The 20,287-nt window shown below is 33.2% G+C and overlaps 2 protein-coding genes across 3 annotated transcripts; both read left to right on the forward strand.

Annotated features, from left to right (window-relative positions):
- The first annotated feature begins 1,629 nt into the window (after positions 1-1,629).
- On the forward strand, positions 1,630-11,772 carry traf3ip3 (TRAF3 interacting protein 3). Of its 2 annotated transcripts, none has more exons than XM_003199090.7 (15): positions 1,630-1,760; positions 2,126-2,198; positions 2,306-2,780; positions 3,547-3,652; positions 3,864-3,933; positions 4,087-4,114; positions 4,249-4,278; positions 4,381-4,476; positions 5,182-5,253; positions 5,517-5,657; positions 8,005-8,142; positions 8,726-8,861; positions 8,952-9,091; positions 10,911-11,030; positions 11,220-11,772. In XM_003199090.7, exons 3-15 carry the CDS (start codon positions 2,409-2,411, stop codon positions 11,418-11,420), a joined length of 1,650 nt encoding a protein of 549 aa, XP_003199138.1. In that variant the 5' UTR covers positions 1,630-1,760; positions 2,126-2,198; positions 2,306-2,408; the 3' UTR covers positions 11,421-11,772. The 2 variants fall into 2 exon arrangements, with proteins under 2 accessions (XP_003199138.1, XP_073766518.1); XM_073910417.1 differs by having other exon boundaries at positions 3,565-3,652.
- A 2,428-nt stretch (positions 11,773-14,200) lies between these two features.
- On the forward strand, positions 14,201-19,529 carry dnase1l1l (deoxyribonuclease I-like 1-like). The gene is made up of 9 exons (NM_001002403.1): positions 14,201-14,247; positions 14,486-14,648; positions 14,727-14,815; positions 16,566-16,652; positions 16,738-16,850; positions 16,923-17,035; positions 18,184-18,341; positions 19,124-19,220; positions 19,302-19,529. The coding sequence occupies exons 2-9, from the start codon at positions 14,508-14,510 to the stop codon at positions 19,380-19,382; spliced, it is 879 nt and encodes a 292-aa protein (NP_001002403.1). The 5' UTR covers positions 14,201-14,247; positions 14,486-14,507; the 3' UTR covers positions 19,383-19,529.
- The last annotated feature ends 758 nt before the right edge of the window (positions 19,530-20,287 follow it).

The following is a 20,287-nucleotide window of genomic DNA, read 5'->3' on the forward strand; positions in this document are numbered from 1 at the left end:
AAATAATATTTAATAATATTGCCAGTTTAAATTACAATTAGAGCAAGTGTATGTATGATGTGTGCCAAAGTCAAATTACCTAAAGATTTTTTTTAAAAATCTCTAAGATTATGATCTTTTTTTTTTTTAAATAAACATTTGAAATGTGTAAATATGACTTGTATTTTTATTTCTAAATAAAATACTTTATGTAAACACAAAATTAAATATGTTAGTATAGCAAAACAGTAGTCCAGGCAATAATGTTTCGCAGTGGAATAATGTGTTGGAAAAATGAAACAACTGTCATTTCAATCACAGATGTTACTGGCCGTAGTACTGATTATAAGCTTTAGTCAGATGCACCTTTCCATCCAGTTGCAGGCTGAATCATTCATTAATTTTCCTTTGGCTTAATCCCTTATCATCAGGGGTTGCCACAGTGGAATGAACCGCCAACTTATCCTGCATGTTTTACACAGCTGCAACCCAGTACTGAGAAACAACCATCCACATTCATTAACACTCATACACTAACTGTTACGTCCAATTTGAATTATTCAGTTCACCTACACTGCATGTCTTTAAACTGTGGGGGAAACCGAAGAACCCGGAGGAAACCCACGCCAGCATGGGTAACGTAAAACATACAAACTCCACTACAGAAATAGCAATTGGTCCAGCCGGGACTCGAAACACTCTTCCTGTGAGGCCACTGAGTCACCGTGTCGTATTAAGTTTCTCCCGGGTATATACACTTTACTTTTGCCTTCTCCTTATCTATTTCTAATAAAGGAACTGCGTTGTATCGTCAAGTGTAAACAAATATTGACAGCTTACGCTTTCTCTCAGTAAAAATAACCATAACAACGGTTAGCACATTCTCCAAACATGGCGTCTACCCGAAGTTCAATGCGTTAGCGACGGGGAGCCAGCAGATGGCGACATTGTACCATGAAGCATTAACAAGAACGCTGATTCTTTCAAGTTGGTTATATTAACATTTTTGAACATTTAATGATAGTAGTAAATATCTAAATCACTAGACTGAATGCATTTCAATAGGTCGTCACGCACAAAAAAAGTTTATTTCTTTATTTCTTTATTTATTTTTTATGAACTCTGACAGGGAGCCAGCAATAAATCCTGTGCTGGCATTTTCAAGTTGTTTTCAAGAGTTATTGAGGTTTCTATTAATATTTTAATTATGGTATCTTTTTTTGAGATGATAATGTCAGAATGTCAATGTGTCTTCATATAAAAACATTGTTTATTTTGATTCTTAGATGCCATCAAAATTGTATTAAAATGTTCACACAGAACACAAGCTTTCAAATTAATTCATCTCTTTTTATCATTCATCCTGTTTCTGCACCTATTTCATCTTGCATTAAATGTTTCTCGTCTTCATTTATTTTAATCAGCCAAGAACTTGGCTTGATGTTATAAATCTTGCTATTGATGTTGCACTGAATGTCTATTTTCTGTTGTCTTTCCCCCCACAGTCCCTCCCGTCACTATTGCTGCAGCTAATGACCTCCCCTCAGTGCTAATCTTAGGGCCCATCCGTGTGTGGCACCAGTTTCAATACGCATGGCTGCTGAGATAGAGGAACTTGTACAAGTTGTGAGGTTCAACTTACTTCCTGTTAAGCAAGCAAGGCAAAAAGAAATAGACCGCCCTTTGTTGAATGAACTAGTTTTCAAGTGCCATGTCAGCTTCAAAGTGTTCAGACTCAGCTTTCACAATTATTTCAACTCCAGCGACTACTCTAGGAACAGGTACTTTTCTTTTAAAGACACAAATATGCTAAATGTTATAGTTTTATCTTGAGCTTGGATTCTGTGTTGGGTTATCTGTTTGAATGCATGTTTGTTATTGAGCTCCACTGTTTATGGTTCCACCTTGTTAACATTTTAAAACAAAAATACTTAAAGGTTACTAAACAAATGAAAAGGATTGAAAAGTAGTTTAGATTTTTTAGTAAATCTAGTGTCTGAAATTGTTGCAAAACTGTACATCGAGCATTGTAAACTATCACTTTGTTTTAAAAACATTTTCCTATGATAATAAAACTATTACATCCATATTGAAGAAAACGTTTGCATTCAAACGAATCACCGATGGTTCCAACTTTTTGTTTCAGTTACATGTAGCTGTAGCCGGTTTTGAAACAATATGACAACAGAAGTGAATGACTGGCCGCACTTCATCTTACAGTATGTTGAATTTAGAATTTAAAATGTTTGATGTTGATATGTTTTAGAGGATTAATGATATAGTAGCACTTGAGGATGGATTTAAAGTATGTTGTTTTCAATTACAGGAAACTGCCATTGCAAGAAGCATTCATTTACATCATAAGGTGACATTCCAGTGCCTGCCTTAAAATATCACACTTTCTTCAACTCGCTCAAAGTCAGAAAGAAATGGAAAGTGCTCCTGAAAACAAAAGGTCACCAATAGCAAATTACGAGTATAAAGTGGAGCAACGTGCCATGAAGCACAGAGAAATCAGCCACCGGAATAACACAACGACATGTCGCAGTCCCACCAGAGATCTGGACACAAGGCAGATGAAAAATGAACTGCATCTCAAAAGACAGTCTGAGTTCTTCAAAAGAAGACCTGTGGACCATGGTACATGCTCACTGTTATCTCCAGTGCCAAGGCGCAGATACCCAAGGGAAACCCTGCATGCCACACAGCATATGACGCACACCTTAACGTCAATCAGACGGCCCTTGATAACAAGTCAAAATGTAAAGCTTCAGAGAGATGGCATAACCTTGGCAAAGCAGGTACAGAGTTACCATTGTCCTGTTACTGATTGCTGAACAGATTTTCTAGTTTACGCTCAGATTTTCTGGGTTCCACGTTTTTGGTCCCACAACAAACCTTTAAGTGAACAGCACTTTATAGAATAATTCTTACACTCTAAAAATGCTCAATCAGCCCAAATTTGGTTATATAGACAAACCCAACCATTAGATTATAAATTAAATTTAAAAATGTAACCCAGCAGTTGGGTTTGTTCATATTTTATAAGCATTTTAAGGTTAACCAACCCTGCATTTTAATAGTAATCAGTTCAATTTTAACAATTAAACAATCCAAGGAATATTTTTACACCATAAATTACCTTTTGTTGAATAGAAAGGGTTAAATGGACTATTTATCAATGACTATTTATAAGAGGAATCTATTTTTTAAGAGAGTGGCTGATGTGACTCAAATAATAGCTACTCATTTTGAGCTGTAAATTAAAGTAATTGTAATGAATTATTTGGATGATCCTCTGTCTGAGACATCGTCAACTAGTAAACATTAGTAGACTGTTTACTTAATATTTGCTGACACTTTATTTACTGTAAATTGTCTCCCAAGAGACATTCTGCTATCTACTATCTTTGCACACACATGCCAACTTATTCTCCCAGCCCTCACTGTCTAAAGCTACTTAGTCAACAGAATGTCTAAAGGGGTCCATCAAAAGTGTAACTGAAAAAGTGGCATATTGCTTGCATCCTCATATTACCAATGAAATCAAATGTCTAAATTCTAAAGGTCTCTACATCTTTCAAGAATGAGGAAAATGAGCTGAGATCAGATGTATGGGAAATTCCGGGCCTCAGTTCTGTTCAGCTTCGGGGGAAAGTGAAAAAGGAGCGAGGTAAGTGGAATTTATAATCAATGACCAAAATCAGGCCCTAACGTGGCTTTAATTAAAGCAGATACTTGCATCCAATTCTATTGATTCTAGCAAAACATTTAAAAACATGTGTTTTTTTCTCTAAAAAGCATTCAAAAGTGTTTTGTATTGTGTGGCAGGACATGCCATAATATATATTAGTTATAATAATAATGTACGTTTGTGTTTACAGTTCTCCTTAAAGACATTACTCAGCTCTCAAACTTCCAGAAGACATTACAGACGGCCAGCATTCAGACTGAGTGAGTTCCTTCATATTGCTTTTTACTATATTTTCTGCTCAAAGTTTTACAGACAGTCTGCCCTTGGGGTTCAATATGTCAAAATCCTAAATTCAACCATATTGCATCAGTTTTATAAATATTAATACTGTAATATTCACTCTGTTCTTTCAGGTCTGGATTCGTTACCGTCAAAGAAGCGGTAAGGAATATGCTGCTTATTAAAAAACTTGTTATTCTCAGATACATTGTAAAAAAAAAAAGGTTGCATACATGCACACTATTTTATTCATTAATACAGCAATTCATATGTTTAATGTTTGTTTTTTTCTTCAGGATGTTAACCAGTTGACTGACTACTTAGAGGTATGGGAAACGATAGCATTAGCATTCATATTTTAAAACCAACTCTTCTGACTTACTTTGAAATAAGTAACTGATATTATGAAATCTGACATCTCCATGCAGGAGGCCTTACAAAGAGAGGAGGCTCTTAAAAAGAAGCTCTCCAACCTCCAGAAGAGTGCCGCTACATTACTGCACTCTACAGAGCTCCTCTGGAAGGTATATTATTAAACTACTTCCTGCTGAAACCCAGCAGCATTATTCACGCAAAGACCTGCCTACAGTCTAATATCAATAATCTAATACATTGAGCGTTAGAAATCAAGATGAAGAACATAATCAGCTACGTGTGGAGTTGAGTGTTTTAAAAATGGACAGCTCTTATTGGTCAGTTTTCAATTACTCATGCAGTGTTGTCGTTCTGCACAATGCTGTCTCCAGCAATGGCAGTGTTTCCTGGTTTGATAACATAAGTGTTGTAGACAGCGTTTGGGGGATGGTCATGTGGTTGACAGCATTCGGCTCCTTATGGCTTGTTCAGAAAAATATAAATGTTTTTTTTTTTCTTTTTCACAAATGATATGGAGAGAGGTGTAGGTGTCAGAGAGAAGTGTGTTTGCATTGCAGGAATGCTTCAAACTCACCCACACCAAAACTGTTACATTGTTCCATACTGAACACACGGAGCACACTCATATCTCTCAAGAGAGTATAAACAAAGTCTCTTTAAGTATTCTATAGTCTTTGCTATGTAGCAAACAATATAGAATTGTACAGACAATTTATATTTTGCTTTTAACAAAATCTGAGGATGGCAGTTATGACACAGGATGCAGTATGTACAAAAACTCTGCATGTAACAAAAACTCTTGTTTCAGTGGTTGTCTCACTAGTGCACACACACATTTCCTTTTCCTCCCACAGACACGCTGTGATGAGGACGTGTTGAAGAGTAAGATTAAAGCTCTTGAGGCTCAACTGCAGGTCTGCATCAAGGTAAAACGGCAACGCCGCATTTCTGCAACAGCTCAAGCGCATGCTGTGAGAATTACAATGCGAAAAATGTGTTCAAAACAAATATAAATTACTTTTTTGAATCTTTTACCATCAAAGCACTTCAAATCAGATCACAAACTAAAGTTGATTAAAATATTTTTATGCATTTAAAAAACTGGTTTGTACGAATGGCAAAAGTTGGTTGTAAAAAATTCAGGCCCTTCAAAAAACTAAAAACAGAGATGCAATTTGTCATTTTTCAGAAGATTCCTCAGGATGGAGTGAAAAGGATAGTGCTGAAGATGGAAAAACAGAGGGAGGAGTATGAAAAGAAGGCTCTGAAGGCTATTCATAGGGCAGAGAATGAGAAGGCAGAAGCTCAGAGCAGGTCGGAGTACCTACAGGTAACAGCCAAATGCAGAGGTCAAAATGTTTCAACAATTAATGTGTGCAATGCCAACAATAACATCATAATGGTACCATAGCAAAGAGGCCATACGTTTTCCACTTTCCAAAACCTTTTCATTCAATGTTCCATGCTGGTGGAATGATATTTCCATTCACACACAGGTTCACTTGTATCCTTCAATCAACAATTAAAAACCCATCTCTTCCAAGAGCACCTTAACCCTGATGAATAAAGCCAAGACCACATGTAGAAACACTTTCTCTACCCCCGTCTATAAACATTCATTCATTACTTTTCTTTTCAGCTTAGTCCCTTTATTAATTAGGGGTCACCACAGCGGAATAATCTGCTAACTTACGTAGCAGATGCTCTTTCAGCCGCAACCAAACACATATTTGCAATCTGAGACTGCATATCTCAGACTTGCAATGTCAGACACAATGCATTCAGTGGAGCTACTGATGTTACTGTGAGGAGTAGGGTTAGGTATGCGCGTTTAAAGCATTACATGCAACTGCACCCGGTCTGCATCCAGACGCCTCTCAATGAACCATTAATAGTGGCTTCATCCTATATCACATTTTCAGCTACTATTTTTTGGCAAAGATCAATATATTGCAGACGAATTATGTCTGAATTCACATAAGGCAATAGGCAAAATGTAGCAAATTCTATATTCACCTTATTCTGCAACGTGGAAGTAAACTCATCAATTGTTGTAGGAGTTCCGATTCATTTGCCTATTGGGGAAATAACTAGGAGTAACAAACACCATATAATGGTAAATCTACTTCCTCAGCCAACAAAAGTTTTTAGGACAATACATTAAATAATAAAATAGGAAAAGCAGCATAATGGAGCAGTTTTTATGGCTTCAAATCAGTGAAAGGGATTAAGACCAGAAGTCCGGAGCCAATAAGGTTACAATGGCTGCACCCACTCATACGGGAAAAAATAAGCTCAACACAACAGAAACTTTTTATGACAATAAGGTCAAGGCAGAAGATTTATGAAACAGTAATGAAGCAGTACAACTAATGCTGGTCAACACACAAAATGTAATATGTATTCAAGCCCATAGACCACTCACTGACAAAGGTCCAGAATTTGTCCCAAACATTGACTCGTTTGTCCTATTTAGACTTAAATAGCGAAAAATAAACCATCAAAAAAGCCTTTAAGAACAAGCGGATTGAGGAAAGTTGAATATGCTGGCCAGTTTGTTATGTGCCTAATAATTGACAATAGGCTACAGATGTTAATCTGAAACTTTAACAGATTTGTTTTCTAATGATATATGATGTAATATATTTGTATTTTAAAAATAAGTATTTATTCATATTTCTTTATTGTAACTTTTTAGCAAATATTTTGGGACATTAAAACATTTGGTTATGTGACCATCCCATAAGCTAATATACCAAAAATAGTGCTTAAAATGTCACTAAAATGCAAATAGAAATTAATTAAATGAAATAGAGAAAATGCAGTGAACAAATGCAAAAAGGTCCACATTTTGAGAAAAAAAGAACCACCCTTTTCTCCAGGCTGGCTACGGACTTGGTATATACTATTCAGAATATGGAATTTTAGCTGTCACAAAACACTTACCTGTAGGACAATCTCTTTTATATTTCGTTAGTGAGACTTATCATAGCATCTATATACTGATACTCTCTGATTATTCGAAGTACTTCTTTTATCCTGCCTTCTAAGTCACTTTGGATAAAAGCATCTGCTAAATGAGTTCATGCAAAAGTATTAAAAATGATGCAGTTGCAGCCATTCACTGTCTTGTTTTTCTATGAATTAGGCATTTTAAACAAACCATTTGGTTGAATTATTCAGTGAATCACTGAAGACAGATAATGTGTCTGAAATTAAGTTCTGCATACTACATACTACATATAAATCTTAACATATTTTTTGACCGCTGAGTGGAATGTACCAAATGCACCATCACATGAGCTTCCTGCATCAGTTGCATCACTTTACTTACATTCATACATTGTCTCGTGTGGCTTCATATAATTGTAAAGTGCCCATCAAATATGCACTTAGCAGAAGTAGGTCATTGTTATAAACTATTTAGCAGGCAAGTGTGTGATTTTTTTGAATGCACCCACTGGTGGCTTTAGTGTCATATTTGTCCATAATATGCCTAAACCAGCACAAAAAAAATTTTTTTTAATTAAAAAATTAATATTTTTTTCAAATTTAAATAGAATTTCTTGTCATTATAGCTCACCCACGTAAAATATATGACACAAAAGTCTGCCTAATATGAGAACTCCTAGCTGTAATCCCATTGTAATTCCCACTGTTTTTTTCCTCTCCTGCAGGGGGCGCTGCAGACATCACAGTCAGAGTCTCAGCACTGGCAGAGGCTGTGTGAGGAGCTGAGAGAGAGCTCCAGTCAGATGAAAAAGAGACAAGATGAGAGCACTGATCAAATGCTGCAGCTGCAGGGACATTTAGAGGTATAGCAAAACCACTGTAACAAACAATGATGACAGTCTTGAGTGACATAAAGCACATCAAAGAAGCTGACACACCACAAGAATGTGGTCAACTTGCTTTCATCACAGGCGATCAGAAAATCCAAGAATGTATCATAATATACTTTGTGATGAATATCATTTCTTTAACAATTTTTTTGTTATTAAAACAGGCAGATATTATCCCTGCTCTGAGACATTGAGACATTGACATAAAAAATATGTCAAAAATGCTTAGCCTAGCAATTTAACATCTATTTGACATAAAATTTAATTAATCTTAAAGCTTAAATTTCAAATTACAACTTTACACTGAATTCTGTGTCTCTTTAATGCATGCAAATTACCTCGATGTCTAACACTGAGCTAACGTTGGTGTCAAAAACATGTCGAAAATCAATATTAGATGTCAATTTGATGTTGCTTTGGCGATCAAATTGATTAAAAATTTTGGCTTTTTTTTTTTTTTAATCTCATATTGACGTCAAGGTGCCTGCTGGGATGTATGTCAGTGGCTGAATGCACTGATGTGTTTCATTTTATTGTTGTGTAAATGTTTGTGCAGCGTTCTGTGGGCCAGGAGGAGATGCTGAGGAAACAGAGCGAATCTCTTGAGCAGGAACGAGTAGAGCTTCATTCCTGCATCTCAGAGCTGCAGGAGGAAAACCTCACACTGAGAGAGTATCTACAGGAGCTTACAGGTTCACCTCACATCTGTGCAGATCTTTCATTTAATGTAGCTTCATACGTCTTTATACGTCTCTCTCTTTCTCTTTCTCACACACTTAAAGGAAACAACCATGAGGGGTGGAACAGTAGCACAGAAACACACGAAGAAGTTTCAGTATTGGACCAGCTCTTGCGAACAGATAACAGCCCAGCAAGACATCTGAGAGATGCAGAACACAGACTCAGAGCTAAAGAAAAAGAGGTAAAGATCTGCCACTGAAATAGGTGGCCACTATTTAGCATCTTTAACTATATAAAAATAAATTGGGAAGCTTTAACTTCTGCACATTGTACTCCATGTGCCACTGCATTTTGTGACCCTAGACCACAAAACCAGTCTAGTATATTTTTAGCTAATCATATCATATGGGTCACACGTCACACAACATGTGGTTCAAAATGATAGATTTTTTTTTTTTTCAAAAAACATTAGTGTTTAAAGTAAAGATTATGTTCTGTAAAGATATTTTGTCAATTTCCTATTGTTGATATTTCAAAACCCTATTTTTGATTAATAACACATGCATTGTTATAGCTTAATCTGTACAACTTTAAAGGCGATTTTCTCAATATTTACACAAAAAAGTAAATAGTTGTATCTCAGCCAAATATTGTCCTATAAAATAAATAAATGGAAAGTTTCTTTATACAGCTTTCATATTACACACACACACTTATACAGCTATCTTTTTGGGGAATTCTCATAGATGTATAATTTTTATACTGTACAATTATATGTACTGTATGTATAATAATTATAATAGTTTTACAAAATCATTATGTAATTTACATTATTTAAATATATATTTAGGGGCAGCACGGTGGCTCAGTGGTTAGCACTGTCACCTCACAGCAAGAAGGTTGCTGGTTTGAGTCCTGGCTGTGTCAGTTGGCATTTTTATGTGGAGTTTGCATATTTTCTCTGTGCTGGTGTGGGTTTCCTCCAGGTGCTCCGGTTTCCCAGACAGTCCAAAAACATGTGCTATAGGTGAATTAAATAAACTAAATTGGTTGTAGTGTATTGTTGTGAATGGTTGTGTATGAATGTTTCCCAGTATACTGGGTTTAGGATGTAAGGGCATCTGCTGTGTAAAAGATACGCTGGAAAAGTTGGTGGTTCATTCCGCTGTTGCAACCCCTGATGAATTAAGGGACTAAGCTGAAGGAAATTGAAAAAACGAATGAATGATCAGTACTTTTTTCTTTTACAGAACGTTTGAAAATACTGAAATTCTGGAGTACTTTTATTTGAATAGAGTAAATTTATCACATGATCTGTACCTTTACTTGACTATATTTAATTGCTGTGCTTTGCCCATGAGTTCATGGCATGTTTAAAAGTTGCTTTTATTGCATTTTATTAATAAAAATAAATTTTATTATTTATTTTTTTATTGGAAAAACGTCACAATGTTTCTTGTGTTGTTTCCCATAAAGATAATAGATTTGTATGCATGTAAGAAACGTGTTTCAAATATTTACATAATCTAAAGTGGCAAAAAAATCCTTATTCCATGTTGTGTGACTGTAAAATGGTAGCATAGTCTATCTAAATAATCATTTAAGATGGAGGAAAACTCCTAAACTTTTCTTACTCTTTTGCTCTATCAACTAAAGACTATGGGAGAAAGAGTTCTCACACAAAGCCCCCATATTATGGAATGGTCTTCCACTTTATGTCCAAAACGCACTACTGAATAAAGTTTAATTAAGGGACATATATTTAAGCTTGCTTTTAATTGTATGCATTTTGTTTTTGTTTTTTTATTTCGTACTTTTTGAATTTTTTTTATTTTTTGTTGCACTTTTTTAAACACTTGTGGCTTTTAGATTTTTAGAAAAATGCATTACAAACCAAATGCATTATTATTATTCATTTATTAAAACATTAAAATAAACATTAAATAGAAATAAAAATAAAATATATATTCTGTCAAAAACATACTGTTCTAAAAATCATTAGCTTTCTCTCAGAAACATTATAATTAGATGCCGTGTAACCGGTCCTCATTTGTTGGCAGTGTATGGAGCTGCAGGCAGATCTTGAGGCTTTGGAGCAGGAGTGTTACGGCTATCAATCTAGACTGACCCAATGCAGAGAAGAAATGAACTCAATGGCCACACGCCAGAAGAAGAGAAGGGTGAGACACTACAAACTACATACAACCCTCACTTCAGTCTGCTTTCTATTTCGATTATTTTGTGCATGCCTTATATTCAGATTAAACCAGTGATACATCATACTCAACACCCTTCACACTTCATCTCCATTTCGATTGGTTTCTCAATACCATCAATAATCCCCCCCCTTCACTTATCTCTTTGTACAGAGTGGATGTTGTAGGTCGTGGCTGTGTATGTGTGTGCTCTTACTGATCCTGATGGCCATGGTGTTGGCGGTGCTTTGGTTTTATCATCCGCCTATAAGAGAACAGCTCCGCCATCTTTACTCTGAGCTGGAGGAACGTTTGGAGGACTACCTTATACTGACAGCATCCACTCGCAACAGATTCTGCTTTAGACCTGTGTGACAACAGCAAAATCAAGTGGCTAATAGAGAATTCTTGTGCATATTTATATTTTATAGTTATTATTTTATGTTTCTAATGGATTGTGTATTTTTTCAAGTCAAGACTTGAAGTACTTCTTTGCATTAGTAGCCAAGTATTAGTATTAATGGAAGCTCATGTCTGTCACAAGGTTAAAAAAAGGTAATTGCGACATTTTATTTCAGCTTTTATATTACAAAGAAAAAATTACACTTCTGTGATTATATACTCTGAATTATGAGTTTACATCTTTAACTTCTGAATAACTTCACATCTTTCACAAGTTAATAAGCTTACTAGCAATTTTAGATTATCTATAGACCATTTCAATGTGGCGATGTCACTGGCCCAAGAACATTTCCTTGTTGTCAAACTATTTTGTAACTGTAACAAGAGGCAATTTAATTATTTATTAATATTGAAACAGCTATCATAACAGTATTTATCAATATGTGAACATTTTGGATTCTTGGAAACTTTAGAAATTAAAAACGTAATACAGGAAATAGGTTAGGACCATTGTTATTGTTTACATCACTTATCCCCCCTAACTTTTTTTATCAGAATTATGAGTTTACGTTTCACAATTGTTATATTTTCACATTTTGAGTAATTAAATTAGAATTGTGACTATTTCTAGCAATAGCAAATTTTACTTTAGACTTTTTCATCAGAATCAGGCCTGTAGCCAGTCTATTGAAGGGGGTGGTTCTTATTTCTGAAAAAGTGGACCTTTTTGCAGTTATTCACCTTATTTTCTATTCAATTATGCATTTTAGTGACATTTTAAGAACTAATCTTTGCTGGATCAGCTTGTCGGATGGTGATCATAACCACACTTTCTTGATGACCCAAAAATATTTCCTACAATTTGTGCTCACCTTACTATTTTACAACAAAGTAATTATTTACAAATGTAGATTTTAAACTGTTTTGTAATATTTTGTTTCATTTAAAATTTATAAGATATTTAAAGGCAATGCGGTGATGCAGTGGGTAGCGCTGTCTTTTCTGTGTGGTGTTTGCATGTGCCCCCCATGTTCGTGTGGGATTCTTCTGGGTGCTCCGGTTTCCTCCACAGTCCAAAGACATGTGGTATAGGTTAATTGGGCAGGCTAAATTGTCCGTAGTGTATGAGTGTAAATAAGTGTGTGGATGTTTCCCAGTGATGGGTTGCAGCAAGAAGGCCATCTGCTGCGTGTATATATATACACACACACACACACACACACACACACTCATATACACTCGTCTCTTTATATATATATATATATATATATATATATATATATATATATATATATATATATATATATATATATATATATATATATACATATACATATACATATACACACACACAACATATGTAGCATAAACATATAAACAAGAGATGACAATACTCAGCCAGTGTCATAAATATATAGGTTATCAATAAAGTTGAAGATTAACAAACTTAAAATACTAAATTGTAAGGATTTAAACTGTAAATTAATCCAGTTTTATAAGTATTGTTATGCGATTAGCATTTAAAAAGAATGAATAAAGAAATGTGAAAAAATATATATTTTTAAATACAAATTTATTATCATTCATCAATTAAAACAAATAGGAATCTGGTAAAATTGGTTTTAAAATAAAAACTGTAGCCTTTGGGCTAATAAAAAAAAAACTGGCCAGCTCGTTCAACTTTCAGAATTTGGCCACTTGAATAATTAAAATTGAAAACTGTCTTAAAGCCTTCTTCTATCTATAATTTTCACAATTTATGATGGAATAGCAGTCAAAAATGGGATAAATGAGCTTATATAGGGGTCAACTTCTGGACTTTTTTAGTGGGTATAGGTGGGTCTTTCGAACCACTTGAACCCCTTCGGGCAACAGGCCTGAGAAAGATGTTTTTTCCCCACACAATTCTGCATTTATTAGATTTTTTGTGATTTCGATTTACTCAAACATTTTTAAAAAATTCTTAGATATCTGACTTTATTTCATGCAATTATGAGTTTATATCTCAAATTCTGTTTTTGTCTTCTAAGAAATAACCTTTTTTCCTCAATTTTAAGATTTCTAGCAATTCTGACTTTTAGCAATTTCTATATTTTTCCTCCTGATTAAATCATGATATTGAAGTTTACATCATGATATTGCACAATACAGTCACAATTGTGATTTAATAAACCAGAATGTGAGAAATAAACACGCAATTACCTTTTTTGTAAATTTTTCTGTGAAACAAGCTTCCATAAAAAAGGGACCAAACCTGTGTATAACTGGCTTTATATCACAAACCAAAGGTGATATAATGCCTTAATATCTAAATCTGTATCCCATATATAAATTGTACCATTTATGATATTTATGATTTTAAAAACGGTACATTCCATTGTTCAAGCACAATTGTAAGTCTTGAACAATTTCTCTTTGTAAGCTTTGTATTTTGCCATAAGTATTAAATTGTATCTGTATTTCGAGCCGTGTCTTTGTTTCACTAAAAGATGATTTCCAGATAGGAGCCTGCGCTTCTTTTAGTTTGCAGCACACACTGAGAATAAAACAACAATACCATCCTGTTGAATGGCTGAAAAGCACATTGTCATGACAGGTGACTCTCTTTAGTGTTCCAGACTGACCTGCACACTACTGGAGCTCTGACACAGCTCATTTAAACACATTCACACACTGCCCCTCCTCTTGCCCAACACAACTTTGCACCATGGTTTCCTGTGTAGAGATAACCCGAGACCAATGAAAAAACATCCACTACAACTCTAGATCACTCAGAAAAGCTTGACAGGCATCTTACAGGGTGAGTCATTTCATATGCCTTTGTGGTAATGCATTTTCTGATATGCTTAGAATGACAAAATACTTTTTGATGACTAAATTGCAGCAGAAAAATGATGCAAAACTGTAAGTGCTGTTCAAAAAATGTACAATATGACAGTGCTGTAAGCCTGAGGTTAAGATAAAGATATTTTCAAATTTGATTAATACTATTATTGTATTTAATATTGTGATGTTTCATCTCATGATTGTAATTTCAGGAATTTCTAGAGGTTGTGATCAATGAGGCCGCCTCTTCTGCTGTGTTTTATTGGACTGTGTTTGTGGACTTGTGTAATTTCCCTGAAGATCTGCGCCTTCAACATCCAAAGCTATGGAGAAGCAAAGGCCAGCAATACTAGAGTTATGGAGATTTTGACAAAGGTACAAGTGTTTTTAGAGATTGCAAATTAAGTTTATCTTAAATGCTGGAAATTCTAAAAGCGTTTTGTACATTTCTAGATTATTTCTCGCTGTGACCTGAGTTTGATTCAAGAGGTTCGAGATTCTAGAGGAGAAGCCATTTCTGCACTGTTGATGAGTCTGAACAGGTAAATATTACTTATATTAGTTTGTATTATTAGTTGTGTACACATATATACAGTGTGCAGCAAAAATGGGTACACCTACTTTTGAAGTAATTTATAATATATATATATATATATATATATATATATATATATATATATATATATATATATATATATATATATATATATATATTATCGAACAAGAAAAACGTATGATAACAGTCCAAAAACAAGTACAGTCAAATTTATATGTTATAGAAAAATATCATATACAAATAAAAAAAAAGAGTAAAAAAAATCAACAGAAGCAATACATTTTGTTGAAATTTTGTAGGTTGTAATTTTTTAAAAATATTTTACTTAAATTTAATTGTATTATCTCTTAATTTCTAAATATGTTTGGTGACTAAAATATTATTGAATAAATATATCTGTTTAATGTTTTGTTTAAATGCACCAAAATACATTGCCTAATATATTCACTGAGAAAAATATTCATTTAAAAAATGGGGTGTATTCAATTATGCTGAGTACTGTATATTAGATTATTAGATTAGATTACTATTAGATTGGGGTTAGTGTTAGTGTAAATTGACATGTACTTGCAATGTTTTTTATAGTCAGTTCAATGTATGTTAAAGGAGCAGTATCAACAGATACTATATAGTATATATACTATACTATATAGTGTGAACTGGACTTTAAAAGAAAATAATAAAAAAAAGAATAAAAAAAAAAGAGAATAAGCAGACCGTCTACAAATACTCAAATGGCCCATCAAAATAAAGTGTTTTTGTAAAAATCAGTAAAGTTATTTGAAATTGTATTAAGATTTCACAAGTTTTTACTGATTTTTTTATTTTATATAAACTATGCATGCATCTTTGGTGAGCAATTGGCTTCTTTAAAAAAAAAAAAAAAGAAAAAAAAAAAAAGAAAAGAAAAATCATATTGATCCTAAAAGTTAATTAACTTCTTTGCTCTTTTTAATAAATCATGCTCACAATACAAAAAAATAAATAAAAAAATGGATTTAACAACAAATGAACCAAATCTTACCATATAGCCAGAATTCAATGAAACAAGGGAATAAATTATTATAATGTAAGATTAACTTAACTGCCTGCTCTACCAAATGACTGACCATATTTTGACTGTTTTAAAATAATGACTGTTGAAGTCATTAAAAGAATAACTGTTTTAAATAATAGTTTACATTACACAGTTCTGTTGCACTACTGCGCTTGTGGTTTTATTGTAAAAAAAAACAAAAAGAAAACATGTTAAACAAGAATCTAAAAATATTTTATAGCAAACTTAAAAAAATAAAGGTGATTTAGTATTCAAAAATGTTTAATTTTTAATATTTTTTAAATAAATTGGTCTAAAACTTCATATTTTCAGATTTTAATAGTATAAGTATTAATTCCAGTATTTTTACCATAAACCGACATATCAGCCATTTGGTAAATGTTGATATTTTAGAAATTATGGGATGTTGAAATAAAAATGCATTGAGTGTCTTAACTAGCGACATTAAGTTAAGAAATGCATTTCAGTTTTTTTCTTGGTGGAGTATTTAAAGGATATTTAAAAATGCTCCATGTAAACCATTTTCACTTTTCACATATTTACTTTTTTTTAGTTAATACTTATAAATGGTTTTAGTTTTCTGATTTCAGTAAGAGACTTAACCATGATTTTTACTCAATGTGGTTTCACTGATGAATATAGAACATCCAACACATTGTTTTCCCTTTCCTTCCTCCAGATTCGACAAATCTCATATTTATGCCCATTTAGAGAGTAAAAGATTGGGGAAGAAAACATACAAAGAGCAGTATGTGTATATTTACAGGTAAAAAAAAAATTAAATATACACAGATTTGTATACCCATTATAATGAAAGTGATCTGCAGTGAACATAATTGTTGTGTTGACAGAAAAGACATGCTACAGGTGCAAGAGCAATACGAGCACCCAGAGGTCAATGAAAGTGCATCAGAAGTCTTTTCCAGAGAGCCCTTCATCATACTGGTCCACTCTCCAACAACCTGTAAGTCTCATAATACCAGCAGAATAAAACAGCATGCATATGTTTGATCTGATTGGTTGTGTCTTCTTACAGTGGTGAAGAATTTTGTCCTGATTGGTCAGCACACCTCTCCTAAGAGTGCAATGAAAGAAATGGATTCACTGTACGAGGTCTTTCAAACCGTCAAGAAGAAATGGAAAACTGAGGTACAGCAAACATATTTAATGTATAATAAATGCAGTTGAAGAGAAAACTGTTAGCTCTCCTGTTTATTCTTTTTCAAAGATTTCCTAAGTGGCCCCCTTTTTTTTTTTTTTTTTTTACAAATTTTTAATATAAGTTGAGATAACTAAAAAAGTTAATTTGATTCAACTAAAGAATTAAGTCAGCAAGATTTTTTTTATAGTGCAGTAGTTTAACTAACTAATTTCTTTTGTCTTTGCTATGATGAAAATACATAATATTTTACTAGTTATTTTGCAAGATACGAGTATTCAGCTTTAAGTACAGTTTACAGGCTTAACTTTGTTAATCAGGTTAACTAGGTATGTTAAGTTAATTAGAAAAGTCATTGTATAACAATGGTTAGTTCTGTAGCCAATTGAATAAGATAATTTCCTAATGAGGCTAATATTAACCTTATATATATATATATATATATATATATATATATATATATATATAATATAAAAAAACGCTTCTATTCCAGCCTAACTAAAAGAAATAATACTTTCTCTAGATGAAAAAATGAGTTTAGATGCAAACAGTAATTTCACTTTTATGGCACAGGATAAGTCCTTCTCATGGTCTTTAAAGTGAAATGACTCAACATAAACACAGGAGGCTGAGAAAAAGATTAATTTTCTATGGAAATTTCAGATGTCACTCTTCAAATGTAACAGGAAAATGTCCTTGCTTTTTTATACACCACTTGGGAAATTTTGAAAAACTAATAAAATTTCACAAGAGAGCTAATTATTTGGATTTTAATTATACATACGTATCCAATATATTAGATTGTATACAGTGACCAGTAAAAATAATTAATAGATTTTTTACCAATTTTATCAATATTCATTAGCATAATAGTATGTTTACGTAACATCACCTAACATCTGCAAAAAAATAAAAAATAAACAAATAAAATTAAAATAAAATCAAAAACTAAAAATTTAAGTAAATTTCATATTTAAATGGCTCTGTTAGTTTCTGCTCTTGATAAAATGTTGTTTATATTTTCCCCCAAACATTTTTATTTTTACACCACAGTCTTAAACTTTTTGTTCAAATTAATGCAATTGTACTATTTTCCTTTCTGATGGCCTCTCTGTATGTTTGTATCATTCTTATCTAGAATGTGATGTTTCTGGGAGACTTAAATGCCGCCTGCAACTACGTCACTAATAAAGGACTGAGAAATGTGCGTCTCAGGAGTGACCCAAAGTTCCACTGGTTGATCAGAGACGAACAAGACACTACAGTGCGTGAAAAAACACGCTGCGCTTATGACAGGTACAGCAAACCAACACAGTGATGTTAAAGACAACAAAGCGCTGCAGGGATGACATTATATTGTAGGCCAAATCAGAGGATTGCATCACTTCTTCAGCAGTACTGGTTGGAAATGTTTTCCATAAGGATAAGTCTTTCTCCTCAACAACAAAAAATACCCTTGTTAAAATAAGCCATAAACCACAATCAGCAAGTCATTTAAAAACTTTTCATCAAAATTGTCTCAAAACTATTGAACAAACAAGTTTGAAAAACTTTTTTGATTCACTTAAAGTGCAAATATTTCTCAAGTGATGTTTAATAAAGCAAGGAATTTTTCACAGAAAGAATGTGGAGCTAAAAAAAATAGATAAGAATAAACTTAGCTTGATGTGACTTTCTAATGGCCTGGATATTTCAAATATTATATACTGTAGAATAATTAGCAATGTGAACGAAAACAAAAAAAGGACTAAAATTAGATGAGTTTTCTAGTCTGTACACCCTTTTGAGCTGCTTGTAAGCAAACAATACTTTATAACATCTAAAAGCACAAGTCAGACAGTACTGATGTTGTACATGTTGTAGAAAAAAATAATTCTTGAGCAAGACCTTTAAAAAAAAAACTGACTTGAGGGCAAATAAAACATTATTTTTAGGTCTTGGGACTCATTCCTGCTGCTCTGAGTCAGACATACATTTAGCATATATCATTTCTTTTATTATACTTCACAGTTTCACAATGCCATGCCGATAAATATTTGATAACCCTTCTGTTCAATCTTTCTGAAAACCCTCTGAAGGATTATTATTCATGGAAAAGAGCTCATTTCTGGGATAGTTCCGGAATCCGCTCAACCGTTCAACTTCAAACAGGAATTTAATCTCTCTGAGGAAGAGGTAAATAATTATACTGATCTATTCATTTCTTTAAAGAGTAAGTAAAAATGTTTATTTATTTCTGTTTCTTTGCACTTATAGGCTTTGGAAGTCAGTGACCACTTTCCAGTAGAAGTGGATTTAAAAGCAAACCATCGCTACCTCCTGCGCCATGAACTGTAAAATGATACATATCTGTGAAAACGACCTGCAAAGTACAGATACTAATTTTAAATAATTATCAGCCTGATACTGTGATCATTTATTGCTACAGGACTGTTGCTACTTGGAAGGACATTGTGTATCGACAAATAAAAACGTTTTATATTTTATTCGTTTTAGTTCCCTAAATATGAACTGTTCTTAAAAGACCTTTTGCTTGTGTGAAAGATATATTGGTCACACTTTACAATAAGGTTCATTAGTTAATGTTAATTACTGCATTTACTAACATGAACAAACAATGAACAATACATTTACTACTATATTTGTTCATGTTAGTTAATGTTAGTTAATGAAAATACAGTAGTTTATCGTTAGTTCATGTTAAATCATGGTGCACTAACTAATGTTAACAAGCATGGACTTGGATGTTAATAATGCATTAGTAAGTGTTCAATTATGATTAATAAATGCTGTAGATGTGTTGTTAATGATTAGTTCATTTTAGTAAATGCATTAACTAATGAACCTTATTGTAAAGTCTTACCGATATATCTCTTAAGAACACTTTTCACTATAAAGAACAGTGTGTGCAATAGAAAGATAATATATAAAACATATTATTCATGGAACAATCAATGTCAATAAAGAACTTTAATTTTTATGAATGTATATCGGGGAAAAAAGTTATGTTTAAAAGTGTATTTACTATAAATACTATATAAAGTAGTAATAGTATGATGCACTCACCGGCCACTTAAATTGGTACACCTTACTAGTATTGGGTTGGACCCATTTTGCCTTCAGAACTGCCTAAATCCTTCATGGCAAAGACACAGTCTAGTGACTGTGGAGGCCATTGGAGTACAGTGAACTCATTGGTCATGCTCAAGAAAACAGTCTGAGATGATTCACGCTTTATGACA

The sequence above is a fragment of the Danio rerio genome, chromosome 8, assembly GCF_049306965.1.
Source record: "Danio rerio strain Tuebingen ecotype United States chromosome 8, GRCz12tu, whole genome shotgun sequence".
NCBI classification, from domain to species: domain Eukaryota; kingdom Metazoa; phylum Chordata; class Actinopteri; order Cypriniformes; family Danionidae; genus Danio; species Danio rerio.

What these genes read in the sequence shown, in the direction of transcription:
- traf3ip3 (XM_003199090.7), top strand. Translation starts at nt 2,409, where the DNA reads ATGGAAAGTGCTCCTGAAAACAAAAGGTCACCAATAGCAAATTACGAG. An exon ending in ACGGCCAGCATTCAGACTGA is followed by an intron (nt 3,934 to 4,086) that starts GTGAGTTCCTTC and finishes CTGTTCTTTCAG; the next exon opens with GTCTGGATTCGTTACCGTCA. An exon ending in GTATCTACAGGAGCTTACAG is followed by an intron (nt 8,862 to 8,951) that starts GTTCACCTCACA and finishes ACACACTTAAAG; the next exon opens with GAAACAACCATGAGGGGTGG.
- dnase1l1l (NM_001002403.1), top strand. Translation starts at nt 14,508, where the DNA reads ATGAGGCCGCCTCTTCTGCTGTGTTTTATTGGACTGTGTTTGTGGACT. An exon ending in GGTCCACTCTCCAACAACCT is followed by an intron (nt 16,851 to 16,922) that starts GTAAGTCTCATA and finishes GTCTTCTTACAG; the next exon opens with TGGTGAAGAATTTTGTCCTG. An exon ending in ACACGCTGCGCTTATGACAG is followed by an intron (nt 18,342 to 19,123) that starts GTACAGCAAACC and finishes AACCCTCTGAAG; the next exon opens with GATTATTATTCATGGAAAAG.